Source organism: Manis pentadactyla, chromosome 11, assembly GCF_030020395.1.
Source record: "Manis pentadactyla isolate mManPen7 chromosome 11, mManPen7.hap1, whole genome shotgun sequence".
Lineage (NCBI taxonomy): Eukaryota > Metazoa > Chordata > Mammalia > Pholidota > Manidae > Manis > Manis pentadactyla.
Window position 1 is genome coordinate 102,909,448 of NC_080029.1, and position 25,675 is coordinate 102,935,122.

The following is a 25,675-nucleotide window of genomic DNA, read 5'->3' on the forward strand; positions in this document are numbered from 1 at the left end:
ATAGTATGTGCCCTGTGAAGGTTAATGGCAACTCAGTCAATCCTCTAATGACAGCATAGCTTTTTTCTCCATTTTCAGCTCCTATCTCATTACTTTCAGGCATATTTTACATATTTTTAAAGTCATAGGTATTTTGATATGGTGATAAAGCAAAGCTACTTCTGAAGCAGATAGTGAACAGTATTGCCATCAGTGGGAGATTTATATTAGCATAAAAGGACTTTAGAGCAAAGAAGATTATGTCAATTCCTAAAATAGATAAGATTCTAGAACTGTAATTCTTTACAAACTTGGATCTCTTCCATCCAAACTGCCTTGAAAAAGTGTGTTATAATAAGGGTAAAATATCAAGAGAGGAAAACCGAACAGATTTTTTAATCTTTATTATGAAAATAATGTTTCACAATTTTCTATCTCAAATTGAGGCACTAGCTGCCTCACAGTATTTAACTCACAATATTTATTTTTGGTAACTTGTGAGTTAAATATTTCTTGTCATACTGAAAATTCATTACACATACAAAAACAACTAGAATTTGGAGCTAGAAGTTTTAGATATATCTTGGTCAAACCTTCTTTCACTTACATGTGAAGAGAAATGGAGGGCTAAGGAGGATACATGTTGCTGTAGATCACAATCAAATTTCCTTCTTGGGGATCCTCACATAAGAACCTCTGTGTTCACTATTTAGGAGACATGCATATTATGTGCATTCCTATAAGCTTAGGGATTTTAGTTTGTTAGCTTCCCAGGTGGTATGGTTGGATAGAATAGTGATGTTTACCTAGTGAATATTTTATAAATCTTAAAACAATTTTAAATAGTTTATGGGATTTTGAGACTGAAATATTTAGTCATTGGAACTTCACTTTAACCCAATTTTAGAGGAGTTTTCACTATGAAGTAGATGGATCCATCATGGTTCTATTAATGACATTAAATCACCAAATTGCAAAATGACCTTTTTGTGAAATGACATGATTTCTAAGGCAAGGAGCATTGGGAGCAGCATTACAGGCAATACCCAGCATGTAATTAGAGGTTTGATCAGAATTTGGCTAAGCAAAATAACTGTACATAGAATAAAAGGCAATTCCTCAGGAAATGAAGCCATCATGAGTGAGCATGTATATTTATTACATATATATGTAATATATATATGTATATATAACATCTATAATATACATATGTCTGTGTATTGTATATAATACTTCCTACATTTTTACAGTCTTTAAAATTCATTTATTGTAGTGGTCAAAAATTATTTTATCAAGGTCATAGAACATTAATTTTCAACCTATCCATACTTCTATACTTGATCAATTATATTTTCAAATTTTTTATGTAAATATAAAACAATGCAGATCTTTACACATGGATTTTTTACTGAAATGTTGATATACAATATTACATTGGTTTTAAGCATACAACAGTGACTTGGCAATTATATACATTACTAGCTGCTCAGAGTGCTCAGTGTGGTACATGTAGTCACCATCTGTCAACACACAAAAATATTAGAATATTATCGATTATATTCCCTATGCTGTACTTCCGTCCCCATGACTAATTTACTTTATAATTGGAAGTTTGTACCTCTTTAGTCCCTTCACATATTTCCCCCATCCCCCCAAGCCCTCTCTCCTATGGACACACCAGTCTGGTTTTCTGGATTTTTCTCAGGATTTAAAATTATACCAGTTTTCTAGGGCTGGTGTAGCAAAGTACCACAAACTGAATGACTATGAACAATAGAGATTTATTGTGTCACATTTCTAGAAGCTGAAAGTTTGAGATTAGGGTGTCTCTGCATGGCAATGCTCCCTCTGAAAATGTCAGGGAAGGTTCTATCCAGACCCCCGTCCTAGCTTCTGGCAGGCAATTCTCCAGCTTGTGCAGCATAACTCCAACCTTTACATGATGTGTTTTTTGTGTGTGTCTGTCTCCAGATCCTCCTTTTTGTAAGGATACCAGTCATATTGGATTGGGGACCATCTTACTCCCGTAGGTTATGTAGGGTTAGGACCTCAACGTATGAATTTGGGGGGAAACAATTCAATACAAAACAAAAATTATTCCTTGACTTCAAAAAAGGAATTTCTTCACCAAAACAAAGTCCAGTGTTAGATATCACTAAAAGTTTTTTGAAAGTTTTAATTGAAGTTTTCAAAGTTATCAACCTTACATCAGAGTATCTGATTCATGACACCCTCAAAAGCCTTGGGTATTTTAAAAATATAATTAAAATATCATTACCCTAGTCTTTGCTAATTTTGTAATCATGATTAGGCATAGTTTTAACCAATTGAATTGGCATGATTAGGCATAGTTTTAACTAATCATTTTTCATGCTTATTTACCACTGTTGCATTCTAATTTGTGAATTATCTGGTCACATTCTCAACCATTTATTTATTGGGATTAGGATAATTTCTTACAGACATGTAAAAGTTCTTTTTATAATGAGCATATTAATTAACATGCTTTTATTATGTAAATTTTATTTTTCTTTTTAATTGTTTTTATATACAAAAGTACTAAATGGACATAACAACTTTATCAAAACTTTATGGTACTTCTAAATTTAATGTATTTTCTCATTCCATTAGGTTAATAAATATTCCTTTTTTTTTTTTACTTATTTATATGTAATTATTTAATACATGTATAACTTCATGGAACATATGTGAGATAAGGATACAAATGAATATTACAATACTTAATTTATGTTCTAAGTATCATTTATTAGTGCTTCTCTTTGTCTTTGATAACAATATGCCTTTCTTTTTCATTGGATTCTTAAGTATAAGGATTACTTAGCTATATTTTGTTTTACTAATCTTTTAATAAGTTATTTTTCTGGCATCATAATGTTTTAGCTATTATAGATTTTTAATATTTGTATAAACTTTCCTTATAATTCTCCTTTTAAAAAACTTAGATGCTTTCACTTATTAATCCAATTATGTTTGAAATTAGGATACTTTCAAGGTACAATTTACCATTAGGATTTTAACTGTTTAATCTATAGATCTATTAGAAAATAATTCATGATGTATGAATGAAATATTGAATGAATCAGATGAAAAAGTTGAAGTATTTTATCAGATATAGCAGCTGAAAAATAATTGACTTTTTAGGATTTCCTTTATTCAGTGGACAGTTAATATGGAAGCCAGTTACCAGTGAGAGACAATGTCAGTATTGGATATTTAAAATCAGATCTCATGTCATTGTTTTTCAGGCTAGTTATTGTTAGTATGCAGGAGATAACTTTTTATTGTTACTATTTGGTTTGTGTGTTGATTATATATATTCACTTTGCTACCTATTTTATTAACCCAAATAGGCTTCTTGGTGATTTTGTTTGTTTTTTTCTGAGTTTAAAATTATAATTCTTGAAAAAAAAACCTTTGTGTTTTGCCTTCTAACATTTTTTTTTCTATTACATGTTTTAATATATTGTCAGAATTTCCAGAAGTAAGTTAAAATGAAGGTGGTGGACATTTGTGTTTTGCTTTTAATGACAATGGGATGCCCTAATATTTCACACTAAAGTTGTTAACTCTGAAAGTAAGATGTATTTTAACACATTCAATATAAAGAAGATACATTGCAATAGTATTTTAAGTACATATAGTAGTTATTTAGAAGCTTTTGAAGTTTTATCAAATGACTTTTTGGTATCTATTGAAATGCAGGTACATATTTCTGACCAATTGATATTCATATCAAATTATATTATGCTTTCATGGATATATTATTCAAATATAATGATGAATTTTTCTATATTTTAAAATATGTATTTAAAAATATTTATGGCCATAAATAAGATTGGCCTTTTATTGCTTTGTTTTCCTTTACCCTTTTTATATTCAAAAGTATAACTTTGAGATATTATAAAATCTCTAAAATATTGCACAAAAGTATTTAACTAACCAACCATACTTAGAGCCAAGAAAACAAATTCATTTCAGATTCTCATCAGTAAAGATCATAACTGAACTCCATGACCTTGGACAAATCTTTATCTCTCTGGGACTCATCTATAAAAATGAGGGGTTTGGACCACATGAATCCCATGGTTACTCTAGCTTTAGCTTTCCTGGTAACTTTTATTCTTAGAGAAGTCCCTCCAGCTTTATACTAATAAAAAATGCTGAATTAATAAGTTAAGGATCAGTAGTACTGAAATAGGAATGGACCATGCCATCATGACCCTGGAAGATTTAGATTTGAGTTTAAAAAATAAAATCATTTGTTCATTGTTCATCTACATGTTCCCAGGAGCAGTGGAAACAGAAATGTTGACCCTATGTTTTTTCTTAAATTGCACTGGAGAGCTGGGTGCCAGTCACCTCTCTGTTTCATTCAATTCATTTGAAACATTGGATCTAAAGAGCAGCATATGAAGGCTCAGGATCCCTGATCTGTGTCCTACTTCTGCTATTTACTGGTATTATGATCGTAAGTCATTTCACCCCTTCAGGCATCAGTTTTCTCATTTGCAAGGTGGAGTATATTTAATCTTCTAGCTCTCAGGTTCTATGATATGAGAAGCCATAAATAAATAATCCCTTAATAAAACATCTTTAATATAGTCATCTGAGGTTTGCTTTCACATGGATTGATCTCAATGGATTCTCTCAACTTTGGAGGCAAATAGGCAACGTATTAGTGACCTTATTGCAGTTGGGTCTAGACTAGAGTGCAGAGGATTTGGTAGTTTGCCCAGTGTGCTTGTAAGTGACAGGGCCCCAGATGACACCTAGGGCTTCTGATTCTTCAACTGTGTTCTCTTCCTTACATGACACTTTGTCTTTCATTAAACCCCATAATCACCCTTTGATACTTTTCAAGCATTCTGGCACATTTTCTGGCATAGTTTTAAAATTGTGAGGACCAACTCTCCCTTGGGGTTCAGCATTGAAATTCTGTTCATTTTTTAAAATAATTTTAAACAATGTAACATAGTAACACTTTGATCATGTATAAGTTTAAATGATTTCTTGAAAAGTTCTCCATCTAACATTTATCCCTTCTTTTCCTGATTCTCTTTCAGATAGCAGTTCTGTGGATGAAAAGGTTTTAAATCATACTTTTTCTTCCCTTCCGAGGGATTTTGTCTTTCGTACATGTTTGTTTGTGATATATTAGACCTGTTTTGGTTCCTATGTTTTAGTTGTGAAATGTGCATGTTATCCCAGCTTTCCATTCTTTGGTTGTCCTTTAAGTGTGCCCCCGATATGTTGCATTTCTGAAGAGGTTACACCTTTGCCAGCTGCGCTTACTTTAGCTTAACACGTGCCAACCTAGGGGTCTGCTGCGGTCAAACTCAGCATCTGTTATTAAGTCTGGCTGATCATGATCTCTCTGACTGATTTACTATCTCTAGCATCCATACCAAGTTTTAAGGGCAAATAGTATATGGCATATATTTTCCTGGACTCTGCCAGTGCTTTTGTTAAAATGCTGACAGCTGATTTCAAAACTTCCACTCACAAAAACACAGTCGCTTTGACTTGGAGCTGACCCTGCTTAGCATCTGTCATAGTAGGTGTTACATGTCTAGTGCAGTTGACCCTTGTCCCAAACTCACATATATGCAGTTATTGTATGCTAAAAGCCTGTTTTTTTTGTTTTGTTTTGTTTTCATTTTTCATTTAAGGCTCGAATAGTGAGTGGCAATGATTTGGATGCTTCCAAATTCTCTGCACTCCAGGCGTTTGGTGGGTAAGTACATTCATAGCCTTTCTAATTCATTCTGTTCATCAATGGTACTTGGCTGTGCTTTTGATATGCATTTTGAATGCAGGGTGTTACATGATGTTGCTTTCTTTCCCCCACAATAAAGTAGCTTTTATGGTATTTTTTAAAAATATATAGATGTATGTCTGTGTAATTATGTATACATGTATCTGTATATAAAGAAGAAAGTTCAAGTCACCTAAGCAGAGAAGCCATTAACATTATCATCCCAAACACAAATACATATAATTTTCCATAAATGAATTCATATAAATACAATTAATACTATCTTTAATCTGTTTGTTTGCACTTTATGATGTGTGCATGAATGTCTATGTCAGTAAGTCAGTGAAGCTAATCATTATTTTTTGTAGTTGCTTTTACTGAGTGGATAAAAGTATTTAAATTTAATCACAAAAATAATGTATGAATTGTATTCTCCATGTAAAATACTCAAATGTAAAGCAAAGGATCTCCTTTAATGCCCATAGCTACACTTTGATGTTTAGCATGTATATTCACAGGTCTTTTTCTGTGTGCTTGCACACATCCCTATGCTCATATAAAACAAGTAGTTTTGTGTTATGTATCTGTGTGTATTTAGTACAAATTAGGGGATTCTATATATAAATAAATATGAACTTGGCACTGACTTTGTAGCAAGTACTGTTAAAATCTTTCATATATATAATGACTCATTTGATCCTTACAGTGGCCCTATGAGGTAGGTACTGTTTTATCTCCATTTTGCAAATGAGAAAACCAATGTATGAAACAGCTTAAAAAAAAAAAAACTTCCTCTTCCTACAACTAGTAAAGTGGCAAAATCAGTATTCAAAGTCTAGTTCCTGTTCATGATTTCATCACTATGTTCTGGGGCATCTGCAACTTTCCTTTTCCTTTCCTTTCCTTTTTTCCATTGAACAATGTGCCTTGAAAAACTTTCCACTGCATTGTTTATAAGTGATGCAAATATTTCAAAACAGTCATGTAATATTTACTTGTTCATTCTGCTATTAATGGATTTTCAAGAATGTCTTTAAAAAGATCACTGTGGATTATCCATAGAAAATTGAGGTAATACATAGGGTACTCTCTCTTCCCTACCCCACACCTACAGTCTCTTTCAGTTTATTAAAAAATGGTAACTTTTCATTCATTTTGTCAAGGTATCATAAATTAGAATTTAACTTCATAATTTCCTAATTGTGAAAAAGGTGTATGTCATAATCTTGGAGGCTTCTCTGAGTTTTTGATCTTACAGCTCCTGCCGCTCCTCCCTGCCCACAGCATCCATGACTTCATAACAACTTGCCTTCCTAACTCACGTCTGAATATGGACTTTTATCATTGTCAAAACAACAGGGTTAATCCACATCCCAGTTTCTGTTAAGTGCAAGCTGTGTAAAGTTTAGCTAAAATAGGTCATCTTTGCATTTGAATAGATCCCTTCCACTTCATATTTACAGAAACTGCCTATTTTAAGGACTTTCTGAGGGATTTGGGGATTATGATAGTATGGGAAAGGGGTGATAATTTTCAGTCATCAAGAGTTGCCATTATTTCCTCTTGAAGAACCTGAAGCATACAGTTAAATATAAGCCTTCAATCACAAACTCTTTCAGAAAGATTTTACTTTACTTCTCCTATAAATTTTTAAAAATACATTTTTAATAAAATGAAATATTACTGTAACTTAATATTACACTTTCCATTGTCCTGGGAAACTAAGACCGGAGCAGACTTTCAAAACAGGGAGACATTACTTCTTCATGACAATGCTGCTAATCCCTCGCTCCACCTTCAGCATCCCTAATCAGGTCGGAGCCAACCACGTTCATCCTCCCTTCCCCTTTCTCACGCATCAGTGAAAGAACAATCCATACATGCTGAAACCAGGTAACGGAGTTAACAGTGCTTCTCTCTGATTTCTGCTCATCTCCATATCTGTCTTGTAAGTGTTACCGGAAAAGACATGCCAAACGTCATCCTATTTTTTTCCCATTTATCACAATAAATAAATTCAGTTTCAAGAAAAGGAACTGAGAGAGGAGAGAAAAAAGGTGAACAGAAAAAGGGACGAGAAAGAAGGCTAAAAGGATGCATGTTTCAGTGAAATCATTATATTTAACATTTTATATCTCCTAGTGGTTTATAAGAGTTTGGTCACTTGCCGTATAGGTAAGCTAAGTTCCACCAGAAGCACACATCAAGATGGTATTATAAGTACAAGAGCTTTGGTGTTGGGTCACAGGGGCACATCTCAGAGATAAAGTGGGGACAGAGATAAAGTATGCAGGGTGAGCATTTGGACTCTGATATGGATCTAACATCTGTGACAGAGAGGAAAAGAAAGTAGGCCTGGGTATAAAAAGCATTAAACTGACTATACTAGGCTACAAGAAAGTGCTATTCAGACCATGGGGAGTCCCAGAGAAAAGGTTGCCTGTTAGAGGACTCCCCAATAGGGCATGAGTGGCCAGATCTATTACCTCCACCACATTCAGTCATTCTTCGGGAGTAGCTCGGAAGAGTGTTTTTTGGGGTGCATGCTGGTGGTTCTGGAAATGTGGTAGCTGAATGCCATCGTCCAGGTCCAAGAGTCTCTCTGCTGGGTATCTGAGTAATACATGTCCACGGCTACCCTGCACCTGGTAAGTCAGTATGACAAAACTACTTTTATAAATGATAGTGAATGAAGTCACACAAGTACCTTCTCCAAATATGAATCACCTTTTAAATTAGAATGACACTCCTTTGTTGCTTTGATTGCATCTGACTTAGGTTCACCCTTTTCTGGACATCTGTAGTCAGAGTTCCATTGGTTGCATGATAAGAAGCATTTCAGTCAACTGAGAAGCATTTCTTTTTTCTTTCTACACAAGGAATCAGACTTCTCTGCACCAGAATTCAGGAAAGTCTATAAAACAGTGGTGAGGAGAAGGAGAAAGACAGATAGTTTGGTAAAAGAGAGATTCATTTCTTCCTTCCCTTTGTTCTCTAGCAATCTAAGTTATCTGTAGGATAGTTATGGAACTAAGATCCTTGAGCCTCTGTGACGGAAGGTTTATCCCCAGTCAAGGTTCTGAACTAGGCTATGGCTGTTTTCTTAACTCCAGAATCTGCTGATGGCTTTCCAATCACTGCCAGAATTATTGAACCATATCAGGAAAGAGCTGATCTTGAGAGAGAGGTGAGAAAAATGGAGAGAGATGTTGAAGGGCAGGACACTAAAGATTGTCAAGTAGAAAAACAGAAGCTTGCCTTTTAACTTATTTTCAAATAGATACAGTCGTAAATACATAAATGAAATTTTTGCCCAGATTTGAAAGGTTGCTCAATTATTGCCATGAACAAATAACTGGATGAATGTGAAGAAGCCAATTATCAGCCAAAGTTCTGAACAATTCCTTTGTTCTTAAATTTAACTTGATTAAATAGTGATTATTGTAAAACCTTACATGAGCTAGGTTGTACAATATATGGATATAGCTTTTTAATATACTCTTGACATTTCTGTCACAGTTCTGATACTGCTTTTTTTTAATAGAAAAATTTTGGAAGTTACATACTGTCTTCATGCCCTATTACCCACTCCTGGTCTTGACCTTTGTGTTTAATCAGGGCCTAAAATCAGCCATTTAACATAGAAACTAAGGTCATTTTTACTCTTCAAGGGCTCTTAGCCCATTTCTTCTCATAGCAGCAGTCTTTTTCTCTGGTAACAGAACTTTGTTTCATTTTCTTCCCCATCCAGACCATTGATCAGATTCTTTCCTATCCCCTCAAGTAACTTCCCCACTTCTCAAGGAAAGGGCCAGAAATTCTCCTAAGCCTGGGCGATGGCTGTCCCCACTGCCACGATGTCCTCCCTAGGGCAGTGGTTTATTCTGCACAAACATCCTGGCATGCTTTGAACCACGTGTGCTGAGTATTAAGAAAATGACAGCCCCTGTATAACAGTCACTGTTATACAATTTGTTTATGGCAATAATTGAGCAACCTTTCATATCCGGGCAAAAATTTCATTTATGTATTTATAATTGTATCTATTTGAAAATAAGGTAAAAGGCAAGCTTCTTTTTTTCTACTTGACAATCTTTAGTGTCTTGCCCTTCAACATCTCTCTCCATTTTTCGCACCTCTCTCTCAAGATCACCTCTTTCCTAATAAGGTTCAATAATTCTGGTCGTGGTTGGAAAGTCATCAGCAGATTCTGGAGTTAAGAATAACAGCCATAGCCTAGTTCAGTTCTAGCAGGTTGCCCCTCTGGAGAAAATTGTCTTAGTTTTTCTTAGACTTTTCAGTTGTTTTTATAAAAGGGTTTCTTTCCTGTCTTGCCAATGGGTTTCAGCCCTGGGCAAGTTCACTATGGATTCAATGAGACCAAAGAAATGACAGGAGAACATTCTTGGGGTGAAAGGGTTGTACCCAACTTTATTCCCACGGTGGCAGGTCAATCACTAGAATCCTGTCCACTCAGAGCGAGTCTGCATGCAGCAAGCCCGTCTCTGCCTCTGGGCCTCTCTGCCCACCCAGCCATCTCAGTCTCTGTCCTCGGTGCTGCCACTCCAGCCTCTGCTCTGCTTTCCTGCAGCCTTGCAGCCGTGCTACCATGTCGCACAGAACCCTGGCTGGAGCTCTTTATATAGAGTCAGTAACAACATATTGCCCACATGTGTGCAGTGAGAGAGCCAACCAGGGCCAGGTGAGAATCCTGGCCACAGGAACCTTCACTTTATCCACATTTCCCACTAGGGCATTTGGTACAGCATTCACTATTATCTCCCTTTTCTATGTTCATGCTTGTGTCATTTCTATGATACTGAAGAGTTTAAGTTGCTTAATCTAACAAGATTGATATCCTCCAACTTGATTTAAATGCTTTAAAGTCACAGAATTTGTATTTTCGACTTATTTTTCTTTCCATAAGGTTGTGATAGTGCCTTGCCCATATGAGAACCTGATTCATGAATTGATATGGTTCTAGGATGGCAGTTTCTTAGATCAACTGGTTTGAATTACTCCTTAGGAAACTCATATCTAACTGCAATTTATGGAAAAAAATTCCTAAAACAATTAATGTATTCAGGATGAGAGACACATGAGAAGTACTGTGAGTTTTAAAAGCAGCTGAATCTACTCCCCAAACTCAGTATTACTAAGCCCTTATAGAAAAAAAAAATCAAGGGAATTTTTCACATCAAACATAATCACAGCTGATCAAGAGGCCGCTTTGCTTTTGATTGTGACTCCCTTTTCTCTACTTTAGAGAAACTTTTGAAGGTTCTGTTGAACATATCTATAAAAAGATTACTCTAATTATATGAAAATATAAATTTTATCCTTTCATTCTCCTACATGAGAACCTTAACACTTTAAAACGCCTTAGATATAAATTCATAATGCATTAAAAATTTCTAATCAGCTCCAATATTACTTCTTTAAGAAGGAGACCTTTTGCAATTAATAATTGAATGACATTTTTTACCTTGCTTTTTCTAAAAGTAATAGAGTGTCTTGTTTAATCCATTACAGGATGAATAAAACCTGGTATATCTAAGGAAACATCAGACACAGTCAGAATGGGTAGTTACGTCTGCTAGGAAAGCATCGCATGTGAAGGTAGTGCAGGTCCCAACCCTACCACACTCTCGATTGTACCAGGCTAGCTCACTCTCATCCTCAGTGCTCTGCCTGCAGTCTCCCCACATCCCAGTAGAGCACACATATTATATTCTATATGCCAAGGTTTGGTCCAGACAGAAAGTCTCTTAATTAGGAAAACAGACCAATAAGGCCATCAACTTTCTCAAACCCATGCATCAAGAACTGTTTGCTAAGCCTGTGGCCAGAAAAAAACCTCCCTATCTAATTTTGGCCTATCAACCAGCAGTTCTAGTTCAGGGTCAGCTGAATGTTTTACTAGGCCCTCTTGGAAATTACTCAGGAAACATTTGATATCTTTACTTACAAAATCCTGGGCTAATTAGAGTGCATACTGATATTAGTCACAGAGACCAGCCACAAGGCTGACCCCCATGTGTGGAGCTACAAGACAGCAAGACCACATATGGGCCCTTAGGGAACTGTGGGAAATACACTTTGGCATACTATCTATGGAAGTAAGATCAAAGTTACTAACTGCTATCTAAAGTAGCCTTATAAATATTATAGTTTTCATGGAGTTATAAATAATTTCTTTTAGGCATATTTTTTTCCTACATAGATAGAGGCAAAGAATTTATAGTATTTACTTGAAGGATTAATGGGGCTGTTACTTACCTCAAGCTAACATTAGCTTATAGTTCACAAAGTTAGAGATTGACACCTTTTTAATCTCATATTCTGACATGAGTTTATAGCTTAACATTCTCCCTTGCTTAGTAATGGTCTATAAACACAGAAAGGATGTTTGAGTATTAACCATAGTCAATCCAGGGATACTGTGTAAGACTTCCCTCTAGCAATGATATTATTGAACAGATTACTCTAACCTCACATCCACAAGAAACCTGGTATCTGATAGAGGCCATTTCCTGTGCTAAGAAGGCTGGCATAGGTAATTCTCCCAAATCCCATTTTTACTTCTGTTATGTAACAGTACTTCAGAATATGGAACCTCAGGATCATCCTGGGTTGCAGGAAAAGGGAACCCTAGATTTTATCTTTTTCGTAAAGCCACTATTTTCTTCTTAAGGAAGATAGGTTTCCATTTTAGATCCAGAGAATGCGTATGGTCCTTGTCCATATCAACCTCGGATGTAAATAATGTCTTCATTTCAGGGAAGGAAAACACAACCACTGTCAACTCTGACAATTATCCTTTAGCCAATTTCTGGCATTACTGCCTCCGTAATTGTTGCTCACAGCATTGCGTAGCTCCTCAGAAAGGCCTAGTTTTCCTTTTTTCTTTAGGTGACTGCTAATCAAACCAAGCCCAACAAGAAGCCTGCGTTTCTCTAGTTTCTGAGGGCACTAATTCCACCTCCTACTGTGTGAGCCAAATGAATCCCAAGTCATGCACTTTCCAGAGACTAGTGTTTGGTAAGGACACCTCAATTTAGCAATAGAAGTTGAATCATACACCTAACCCTTGAGGCTAAACTCTTTGTCTATCAGAAAAATAAGGCCACCGACATATGTTTAAACATATGTGCTACTTTACCTCCTCATCTTCATGACTCCCATCCAAGATTTCTCTCCCCACTGAGGCACCACCTCAGAAAACCAAAACATGTCTCAAGCCAGGGTTTGTCATACTTTCTTCTGACTCTGAGCATCACAGCAGGACCCATATAGTTAATGTAGCATCTGTGGGGGACAATCCAACTCAGAAAATTAAATTCCTAGTTAAGAAACATGAGGAGAGCATATTTGTTGGAGAAAAAATAATGCTATATTAAAGCACATTTTTCTAAAGACTTTTCTATATTCAATTTGCTTATTGAACATTTACATATTACTATACATTTTCAGTTCTTTACAACAGATCTTTAATCATGACCTCTAAGTCTCTGGCTTAACTTAAATTCATAAGAAAATCAATTAATCTTCAGGGATATACCACACAGAATCAGGTTTCATCTAATGCTTTCCAGATATTCTGTGTGTTTGAGAAGTTCCAAACTAAAATCACTGATACATCCTTTATGAAGACAATATTCAACCAGTCAGCCTCAAAACAATGGCTTTCCAGTAACTATGGAAAATATCCTCTGTTACATTGAGAAAAATAATCTCATATTAGAAAATCACCAGCTATTAGTCAAAAACATTGAAAATTATCCTACTAGATAGGATGGCAATTATGATGAATAACATTGTTCCTAAACCCACTGATTCTTTCCAAAATGTAATTGATATGGCTATTGAGTATATCTAACATATATAAAACATTTTAGAGAAAAGAGGGGTACTGAACTTGATCATTATTTCCCAATGAAGCAAATATCAAATGTGTTTTTAGGTATCTTAATAGGTAAATACCATGGTCCATGAAAGTAGATAATTTAGGTTTTTCTCTTATATGCAGATTATATTGCAAACAATAAAATAATCACTGCTACCAAATAGTATGCTTCTGTGACCTATCATTAGTTACACCTTACTCATTTAAAGTAACAGTTTTGCTTAATCCACAATACTCTCTTTAAGTGTTAAACAACTTAACTGTCAGAGTTATAATGATTCTCAGATATGCCCATTTATAAACTGAAGACTAGCAGATTAATATTGTTCTTGGATTTTAGTCTTTCTTAGATGTAGAAACAGTACACAATAGGCTGATATAAAGAAATATTTCAGATGTCATTTTTTAAATGACAATAATGTCTCAAATTCATAATTATTATAATAACTAATACTTCTTGAAATGCTACAGTATAGCAGACCCATATCTAACCATTATTTATGTATTATTGTCTTTAATCCTCACCACAACTTTCTGAGGCAGATGTTATAATTCCATTTATCAAATGAGGTAACTGAGGCTTGGAGACATCAACATGGTCAAGGTCAAACAGTGATTAACTATTAGGGCTGACATGTGAGCTAAGTCTACCTGACTTTCAGGGCTTGATGGCACTATTATGCCAAATTGATGTAATTTGCAAATAAATGACACTTACTTCTAGATAAATTATTTTTATTATGTACTATATTCTTAATATTTTATTATATGTTACTCTGACAAGATTTTAGAAGAGGTGTACCAAATAAATATTGTAGATATATTTCAATCTAGATTCCAGAAAAGAGTTTTCTAAGGATTTTCAGAATATCACCTAAATGAATTCATAATGGAGTGAATGACTGGACCCAAAGTATGATAATTTGTGAATGACTTTGTATTGAAGGAGGCTGTTAGTATAGGGCTTCAGGAATTGCCCTTAGATTATTTTTAATTGAAATAGATGGGAATATAAAAGGTCTGATTATATTGATCTATCTACTGTATTAGATTATAGAATTAATATCCAAAGGTCTTAGCATATGACAACAAGATCAAGTATAGTATGTCAGTCAGGAAGAGCTAGGTTGTGGTAGCACAAAAAAACAACTACCAGATTTCAGTGAATTAAACAAAGGTTTTTTCTCACCTGTACTACACTTCAGTGCCTACAGATATGGGGGTGGAGGATGCACTTTGCCCTTCATAGTTTCAGACATTGGTCTCAACGTACACCTCCATGATTATACTGCAGAGAAATTAGAACGTGGCAAACTGGCCCTTAAAACTTCTTCAGAGATGTGATATGCCTCCTTTCTGTTCATATTGCAATGAGCAAATCACAGGGCAATAACTAGGCTGAAAGGGAGGGTTGAAGTGTATAGTTCCATCATGTGTCTGAAAAGAGCAAATAACTGAAATGTTTCTGAACAGTCCTAATTATCATAAGTAGGGATAAATGTTAAGTCTTAAACTCAGACACCATAGAAGACAGGAAATAGTTAAATGTCAACACATGAAAAAATGTAAAGTATTCATTGCATCTAGTGGCAAATTAAGATTGTGGTGATAGTGCAGTGGACCTGCAAGGAAAGCTCCCCGAGGGCACTGAGAGAGGTGCAGAATGCAGAGTGGGGGCAGGAAGCTCTGCTGCTTATGGGGGCGGGGGGCACGGCTGCTTCACAGGATCACTGTCCTCAGATCAGAGCACAATAGAACAGGGTGTAGGCGAAACAGAACGCTTGTAGATCAAACAGACTGAAACAGGATCTCAAATCATATCGTATGATAAAACACTGAAGAACCAGGGATGCTGAGTCTGGCAAAGAGAAGGTTCAGGTGAGAATATTTAGAGGTCTTCAAATATTTAAGTGATTAAGTGTAGAAAAGGGATTAAACTGTCTTGAGGGTCCCAGCGGGAAGAACTGGGGTCTTTGGAAAAATCCTGCATGGGCAGACTTCTGCTCAATATGAGGAGACGTTTCCAACAGTAAGAGCTGTCTTTGTAAAGACTATGTTCTCCTTTTCTAGAGATATTTAAACAGCTTGGGTGATCATTTGTTAGAAATGTTGTCAAGGAAATGTAAATATCAAATGCTTAAATCTATAAAACCTCTTCCAGTTTTAAGATTCTCTTCTAGTATTATATCCTGACCTAATATAATCACTGTATCAGATAGAAGTTGCTGTGTAACAAACCACTCTAAAACTGAGTGGCTTAAAACAATGAATCTACTGATCTTGTCTGTATTCACTTATGCATGTGTAGACAGGGGCTGGTTTTCACATGTCTGTAGGTGTCTGGCTATTGTCTGAGCAACAGAGGGGATTCGGTTATGTGTCACACTTGGAGAAGTGTGCAAGCCCAGTAAGGCTGGAACTGGCAACCATTATTTTTGCTACATTTTGTTGTCTAAAACTAGTCATAAATCCAGATTAGATTCAAGAAACATGGAAAAAGGCCCTGTCTCCTTATAGGAGGAATGAAGAACTGAGGACATTTTTTTATGATCTACCATAATCATGTATATCTATAATTAAATATTCTTCAAAATTATGTCTCAAAACTTAAAGGAAATAGAATGTTATTTCATATACTTAACCTTTACTTACAAGATGATATCCTGTGTACCTGGAATAGTAAAGAAAAATAGAAATTGCTACAAAAGCATCAGAATCTCATTTTTGCTATTTACCCAATTATCTCAGCTATAGTAGAGGGCAAAGGCTGATTTACTGTCTAGTGGCTAAAGTGCTCTAAAAACTTAAGAAAGGAAGATATTTCTGATCTGGAGTTATCAGGACAGACTTTATAGAGAAGATGGAATTGAATTGGGATTTAAACTTTTGATATAATTTGGTTATAATTTGTATATGAATATAGAAAAAAGGCAGAACATGAAGCAATATAAAAACTTGAATAACATCACGGATAAGAAAATATATTGGACAATAATGTGTCAGAGTATATAAAGGAGAGGAATGAAAGATTTGTTTGAACAAGTAAGCTAAAACATGGAAAATTTCCTAACTAAAGAAATTAAGCACATTAATCTTTTGAATAATATATCTGTACCTTTGACTACATCTTGTGAAAATGATTTGTGTGTTCTGGGAACAGAGTGGTGACCAATAACTAGTGGGTGATTATAACAATAGGAGGGACAAAGCCATGAATATATATTCACAAGATGGTAACATTTTTGTTAAACAGAACAGTCATCTACCAAAAGTACCAGAAACTTAATTTTTAGAGAGGCGGTCTCTAAAAGCAAGTGCACTCAGGCATAGCAGACATCTCTTTTGCTTTGAGTACTTCTACATGACTCTGTCAACCATAGTAAACATCACTGTAACTCCTATTCATCATCTTGATTTTTAGACTCTAACATCCCAGGTAGGAAAGACCAAAGCATGAGATTGGTAGAAGCCGTCACCACTAAGAACAATTTGAGTACAATTGTTTACACAAGGTGACACTATCTGCCACATCATCTTTACCTATAAATATCCCTTCAGGAAACAACACTTGATATATTTTTTCCAGAGTCTGACAACTACAGAATCTCATATTTTAGAAAATTCTCCAAGTTGACTGATAAGTGCGTTTATTTTTTATCAAGTGTGGGAAATACCAAAGCTATGGAGCAGGAGTGAACGAAACCACAGATTGCGTACAACAGAGGACCCTGAGTCGGAGCTGAGACTCAGATTTGTCCAGTGTTACAAGGCATGTATATTTGCCTTAACTAATTTACACGGAGTCTGAAAAGAATACTTGGACAGTATTCAATTGGAGTTCAGATTCAGACATATTTTATGGAAGACTGGGTGATCAGTAATGGAACTGATGGACAGCAGCCCTCAGGGAAGGAGGGTGGGGTTCCTGTGAGAAGCCTCATCATCAGGGAACAAAGAGCCTGATGTGGCAATTCAGATTCAGCGGTAAGATCTCAATATCCGGGGAAGGAATTTTGGTTACTGTGTGTGTGCACGTGACATTTGTGTTTTAGGCCATCCTTAACCAGCCACCCTGATTGTACAAGTAACTTATAAGGAGAAAAAGGGGACATAAAGGGTATCTGTGATGTTGAGATGTTTCTTGGGAACCAGACAAAACTGCTGAGCCCCCCTCCCCTTGCCAAATGGGTGCAAACAACTCAAAGGGTACAAATTAGGGATGGGACACTAAGCAGGGGCAAATAATGTTTTCTTCTATTTGGTCAATGGGCTCCAGGGGAGGAGAATCCCATGTCATTTCTGAGCAAAGACAGACAATAGTATAACTTATAATGGCAAATACACAGAATTTGGAATTAGAACAACTAGTTTTAACTCTTGATTCTACTGTTTATTAGCTGGCTGAAATTGGGCAAGTCATTTAATCTGTAAGTCATAATGTCTCATTTGAAAAATATGGATTATAGTCAAAATAATTAACTCATAGGATTATTTAGTGCATCTGAACTTTTTCACCTAGCAGACATAAAAAATTTTTTTTGATACATTATAGGAAAATTAAAAGCTTTGGTCCTGGTGGCCAGAGGCAGGGTTTCCTGGGGCTGAGGACATTTGCAGGGCACAGTACTTTCTATTCTAAAACTGGGAAAGTCCTGAGCAAACCAGGATTAGTGGGCCACCCCAGGGGTCTGGAGGACTTTGAGTGGCCACTGAGATGGTTTCTTTGTGATGACCAGCACACCATGACACATATGCAGCTTACCAAAAGCTCTTATTCAGAGATTTAAGTTAGGCAGTATACGTCTATCTATTCAGATCTACTTCTCTGGGCTTCTGCCTTAGAAAATGCTTTGATTCAAGCTTGGTAAGGTAATTGCCTACTTGAGTTCCCTAGTTGGTGTATTTCAATAGACATGATTGTTTGCTCCTTGAAAATACAAGGGTCGTGTCTCAAGAAACCAGAGTAGAGTCCGTCTCCAGAAAGACAGAGGAACAGGGAAAAGAAGGGCCTTAAGACTTAAGAGAGAGAATGGAGAGTCCATTTCTGAACTGAACTGAATAGTGAGGAGAAACTGGCAGAACAGAAATCTGTTCTATTGCACCTCTGAGGAAGCAGCAATGCACAGAACTCAGAAGAGCCACCTCACTTTTCCGAAAGCTTTCATGTTTGAACATGTGGCAAATACTGACAGACTACTTCCCTCTCACTGTATGTTACAGTGTTTGCTTTTATTAGCTAGATACTAGCTTCATCATCTCAACCCCGATAATCCTTTCCTTCCTATTACTGCAAGGGGGGCCCGGGCAGGGTTTATTTTACACATTGGCAGGAAGGGCCAACTTCTTGGGATCAGAGCTGAAGACAGATCTTACCACTGCTCTAAAACTTGGCATTTCCTGCATCACACCGTTAACCAGCTCCCTAATGGCAAAGTGTCCTTCTTATTATACTTCAGCTATTTCATAGTCACTTTTGAACAGGCTACAAGAGAACTGTCTAGTGAACATGCATTCCAATCATTTCCAAGTTTCTGCAGCATCCAGATTCTTCTGTGACCACTGAACCAGGCAGAATGAACACAGTAAAAATCTGACATGATGTAGACATTAGTAGATTGAGAGGAGAGGGAAAACTAAGGAAGGAGGACTGCATGATGTCAAAGTCAAGTCAGCACTTCTGAGGGCACCGCAAGGGCAAAACACTGTTGATTCTGTGTATTTTTTTGCCTAGAGGATCCAGAAGCTTGAGGTCATCTCTCTCCTCTGCGTTTGCAGCCAATGGGATAGTTGAGTGGATAATTATAATGTCATGTGAATTACAAGGGGCCATAAGAAGCAGGAAAGAAAAACCGTGTGGCCGAAATGTCTGTGAAGGATCTTGTGTTGTTTGAGGCCCTGCTTCTGGCGTGGACAGTGACTTGGATGTGGGAATTAGTGACGCAGTGTGATAGATGAATGAAGTTCCAGAGGGGATTTGTTGGGACATAAGGATTTTGAAGGTAGGTCAGTGACAGATAGGGGAGGGCTTTGAACATCAGCTAAGAAGCATGGGGTTTTTGTTTGTCTCCTAATAACCTGCTTTTCTAACTCCAAATGTCATCATCATCATCATGGCAGTGGTGCACTAAAAAAAGTATAATCATCTTGTGGGCAGGGGAAGAGCCATGGTACTTTCCTCTCATTGGAATAGTGGCATATCATCTGTATCCTGTCCTTCCCTAACTAAAACTAATCAGGAGCCAGGGAAGGAACTGGAACAGTGAATTAAAAAGTTAGATCTTTATTGTATGAAGATTGAGGTGTACATAATACACACTGGAAACCAGTCAATTGGAAGACATTTGGAATATTATTAACCAAAAGAGAGTACAAGAACTACTTTATCAGAATAAATGGTGACTTTAGCATTAAACATCTTCAACTTGGGGAAAATATGAAACGGGCAGTCACATAGAAATGTCAGGAAGGTCACTAGGAGTGAGGGGCTGGATCAGGGATAAAAGTCTAGGACTGGTATTTAGACCTGAGATTCGGCCCCACAGAAGTTGATAGGGAGATGGGAGTGGCACAGACACAGAAACCTAAGTTGAATGACAGGGAAAGAGACATTACTAAACACTCAGCGATGCACTTCTTCCCTCCCCCTCCCAAGTAGCAGAGTCGTGACACATGCTCACTCACGGAGCTGTGGTGACTTTTTTATCCTTAGGATAGCCTTGACCTGCTTGTGTTCCAGGACTACCTTACAAATATCTAGAATCATTTGTCCTCTTTTTTTGATTTTGAAATGGAATTCATGAACTTTAAATCCTGGTGTAAGATTCTGACGTCTAGAATTAAATTCTAGCTGCATAGCTATTCAGTATAATCATGGGCAAGTTGCCTAATTTCTCCAAAATTATAATTTTTCTCCTATAGATATATATATATAGGGAATAAACACAATTTTTACCTCATTCCACTGCTGTGTCATTTGAATCAACATATGTAAACATTTCAGTGTGTAGTACATAAAAAACAAATGTTCTATAAGCTTTTCATTAATTCCATATGCTTCAATATCTGTGAGAGCCTTTTAATAGTTTTGAAGATCAAACTATTTTAATGAGAACGTAAATGCTCATATCAGTGAATACCCTTTGTAATGTGAAAAATCCCTACATCTGTACATTCAGATTAGATTACAATACATCAATCTAAGATGGGCTAAGAAAAGCCAATGTAGGTACCAGGAAAGCCCCACAATTAGAAGAGCTCGGCTAGTCCACACTCAGTGGACTGAGTCATAAATAAGTCTTTGATCTGTACTTAATCTCTGGATCATTTTATAAACAGGAACAAATAACCTGGCCAATTTGGGCCTAGAAAGTAGCAGTCTTGGGTTAGGATTAGTCATAAAGCCATGGCTTGCTTTCTGACAATGGTTTTGTCCAGGGACACTGCTGATGGCCAATTTAAATATTTATTAAATATTTCAATTAACTGAGAGAATGATTAACACTGCCACAATTTCTCTTATAAGGGAAATAAACATCTCAAAATTTATTCTGGTAAATTCAAAGTTGTTTTCCTTTTGTTTTGGTATTTTTATGTTTTGTTTTATATTGGATATAGTAGCCTTTTGTCAATTATTGTTAGAGGTGTGGCTTTTCTGAGCAACTCACTGTCTGTGCCAGAGGGATATGTGATTACACCAGGATTTTGCTTAAGCACAAATTCGAAGTGGGTCATCCAAAATTCTCATTTCCATGCTGCCTTGCTTTCTAGTTATTAGGAAATTACATATGTTACAGCCATATAGTTGTTTATAAATGTGTGTGTGTGTGTGTGTGTGTGTGGATAAAGGTTTATTGTTCAAGATTATTTTTTCTGCATGGCAGCTAATAGCTTATAACTCCAGAAGGGCTCAGGTGAGCCCAGACAAATGATTCAAATATAATCCTTGGTAATTTCATTAGAAAGGCAAACTCATTCATTTACTGTTTGGTTCACTCTAGGGCTCATCCCCAGTAATTACAGAATCTACAGACCTGGCTCCCTTGTTTTGAAATCCCTTGCCGTTATGACGTCATGGGTGGAAAATCCAAAAGGCATTCAGAGACCACCTGAGCCAGGCTTTGTAGTCAGAGATATTTGAGCTATTATAACCTCATGCTAGCAGGTCTCCGGCAAGGATATTCCAAAACCTCTCTCCCTTTAAACACATTCTGATATTTTATTACCTTCAGTATTGGAATGAAGGATCATTTTTCAAAGCGAGAGTCCTGCTTTTAAATTAATTTCTCTTATGTTGTCTGTCGTGTTAGGCCAGTTTCAGAAAACAGACATTTATTTCCCTGGCTATTAGTGAGAAAGATCTGGGATCTCTGGACTCACTCTTCGAACTACCTCTTTCCATTACATACAGTGCATGCTGGTTTGCATTCTGGTTAGCATGCTTTTTAGTTTCCACAATTAATTTATTATCTGTCTAATCTTACAGAGCTGTGTTTTTAAAAATTCTAATCTGAGTTTAAAATAATTCCTCAAATAATCCCTTATTCAAATTCAGCTAGATTAAGCATGAGGGGGAATCTAGAGAAAACAGTTGTTGAACAATCCAAGTCAGTGAGTTGAATTTTAATTTTTCAAACTATGTTCTCTGAACAAGTCAGAGAAAAGACCTTCAGATAAAGGAAAGTTAGGTCATATTTTAGGATTTCCTTCTCTCACTCCCTGTGGTAGAACAATGGCCCTGCAAAGATGTCCACATCCTAATCCATGAAACCTGTGAGTATCTATTACCTTACTTGGGAAAAGGAACTTTGTGATTAAATTCAGGATCTTGAAATAGGGAGATTACCCTACCTGGATGGACCCAGTGTAATTATAAGGGTCCTCATAAAAGGGGCAGACGGGTCGGACACAGAGAAAGATGTGCTGAAAGAAAGCAAGCAGAGGTCAGAATGTTGCAACCCACAAATAGGTTTCTGTCTCTGGATAATAATTATAAAATTATTTACCACATCAGGATTGTAAAATGATTTTCCTCTAGCTCTCTTACAGCAAATATTTGTAGCTTTAGTCTATATTAATTTATTTGAATGTATGGTATGAGATACAGGAAAAAAAACCAGTATTTTTTTCCAATTATTTGTGTAATGACTTAATAACGTTTATTGAAGAATGTATTATATCTCCAGATATTTGGAATTTGAGTATTTATCACATGCTAAATCATGTGTATTTATAACCAAACATGGTTACCTTAAGAGTTTCGACTTTCACTTTTTAAGACCACTTTCTGGAACTTTTCAAACTAACTATAAGGAATTCGACAAGAAAAAAATGGCATGAAGATTGGAAAGGAAGAAATAAAACTATTCATTTGTAAAGGGAATGATTATGTAGAAAAACACAGAGAATCTACAAAGCAATTAGTGTAACTAATAGTGAAGATACAAAAGTAGTAGGGAATTAAAGTTAATATAACCAATGTCCATTTTATTTTTACATACTATAATCAAACTATTATAAGAGGAAAGTTTAAAAAATTTCAACAAATAACATCAAAACATATAAACGTATGGAATAAATTTAAGAGGACGTGCCAGATTTGTGGCCAAACAGAGCACGAACATGGCTGAGAGAAGTTAAAGATCTAAGCAAATGAATATGCCATATTTGTGGATTAAAAAATGTAAAATTGTTAAAATGTCAGTTTTCTCTAATCTGATCTCTAGTCAATCCCAGTCATAAGTTTTTTTAATAGAAATTGACAAACTAATTCTAAAATTCACATGTAAATGCAAAGAACTTCACTATTCAAAGCAGTCTTGACAAAGAACATGTTTGAGAACATACATTACCTGATTTCAAGATAAAATATAAAGCTATAATAATCAGTGGAAACTGGCATAAGAATGAAAAATGTATCAATGGAATGCATAGAGTCCAGAAATAAGCCCATGTAAATATGGTTGTTTGATTTTCCACAGAGGTAACAAAGTAGTCCGATGGGATAAAGTCTTCTCAACAAAAAACTCTAGAATAATTGAATATCCATACTGGGGAAAATATAGAATCTCAACCTTTAACTCCCACCATACACAAAAATAATTTAAAATCTATCATATTGCTTAAACATAACATTAAAATAAACTTTCAGAGGAAAACATTGAAGAATATATTTCTTGTTTTTAGGTCACAGAGAGTGATAACTATTAAAAAGTTGATAAATTAGACTTGAACAAAATTTTCAAGAAATGATGTCACTAAGAAATAGAACTGACATGCCATGTATTGAGAAGAAATGTTAAAATACACATCTGACAAAGGACTGGTATGCACGTCATACAAAAAAATTCCTGCAACTCAATAATAAAAAGTTAACCCAATAAAAAATGAGAAGATTTCAACACTTAACAAAAGAACATACAGGAATAGCCAATATGTACATGGAAAAAGGCACATCATTTCCCTCAAGAAAATACAAATTAAAACCCCTGTGTACCATCAAACACACCCAAAAAAGTGGTTAAAATTAAAAGAGTAGCACCAAATTTTGGCAAAGATGTGAAGCAACCAGAACTCTTCTATGAATAATGGGGAAACACCCCTGGACAGTGGTATGGATATATGGGTTAATATGTGATAAAGCAATGACAGTAAAATGATAATAGTAAAATCTAGGTGGTGGGCATAGGATATCCCCTTAGGTTTTTCTTTCAACTTTACTGAATGTTTTAAATTTTTCATCATAAAATATTGGGAGAGTGTAGCTTTAAAACACATATAAGCATAAAATATGCAGTCAATTCGCAATTCCTCTTCTTCAAAAATTCTTGGCTATTTTCACTTGTTTACCATTCTTAAAAATAACCTTTTTAGATTTGTTTGGGCTTTGGTTTCATAGATAAGAGTAATGATTTCAAAATGCACTAAGCTGAAATACACCTATGTAGTTTTGATTTTATATTTGCATTATTTGTTGCTAGGTATAAATATTTTTGTTCCTTGTATAGTTGAGATCTCATATTCATTTTTCTTCTGATTAGTTCTTGCAAATAGAAATGCTCTTCTACGTAAGAGTTTTCAACTTCCAGATTTCATATACTCCAAAGCAAAAGTGTGTCCCTCTGTTCATTAACATCCAGTGAAGAATTTCTGTCTGCAGTCAGTTCATTCTTGGACAGCTCAGGGTATGGCTGGCTTCCTGTGCTTGATTATTATTATTTTTTTTTTTTAGATAATTATTTTTTATTGAAGGGTAGTTGACACACAGTATTACATTACATTAGTTTCAGGTGTACAACACAGTGATTCAACATTTATATACATGATAATTCTAAGTACCAGCTATCACCATACCAAGTTGTTATAATATTTTGACTATATTCCTTATGCTATACATTACATCCCGGTTGCTTATTTATTTTACAATTGGAAGTGTGTACTTTTTCTTGGTTGTTGTTGTTAGGGCATCTCTCATATTTATTGATCAAATGGTTGTTAACAACAATAAAATTCTGTATAGGGGAGTCAATGCTCAATGCACAATCATTAATCCACCCCAAGCCTAATTTTCGTCAGTCTCCAATCTTCTGAAGCATAACGAACAAGTTCTTACATGGAGAACAAATTCTTACATAGTGAATAAGTTACATGGTGAACAGTACAAGGGCAGTCATCACAGAAACTTTTGGTTTTGCTCATGCATTATGAACTATAAACAGTCAGTTCAAATATGAATACACATTTGATTTTTATACTTGATTTATATGTGGATACCACATTTCTCTCTTTATTGTTTTTAATAAGATGCTGAAGTGGTAGGTAGATACAACATAAAGGTAGAAAACATAGTTTAGTGTTGTAAGAGAGCAAATGTAGATGATCAGGTGTGTGCCTGTAGACTATGTGTTAATCCAAGCTAGACAAGGGCAATAAAACATCCACATATGCAGAAGATTTCTCTCAGAACAGGGGGGGTGAGGTTCTAAGCCTCACCTCTGTTGATCCCCAATTTCTCACCT

General features: G+C 35.7%; 1 protein-coding gene across 1 annotated transcript in view; it reads left to right on the top strand.

Moving 5' to 3' along the window:
• UNC13C (unc-13 homolog C) overlaps positions 1-25,675 on the top strand; it is a 591,739-nt gene that overhangs the window by 166,067 nt on the left and 399,997 nt on the right. The window contains exons 3-4 of the mRNA XM_057488818.1: positions 5,064-5,086; positions 5,670-5,734. Of these exons, the coding sequence (XP_057344801.1) occupies positions 5,064-5,086; positions 5,670-5,734 (88 nt within the window). The remainder of the gene's footprint in view (positions 1-5,063; positions 5,087-5,669; positions 5,735-25,675) is intronic.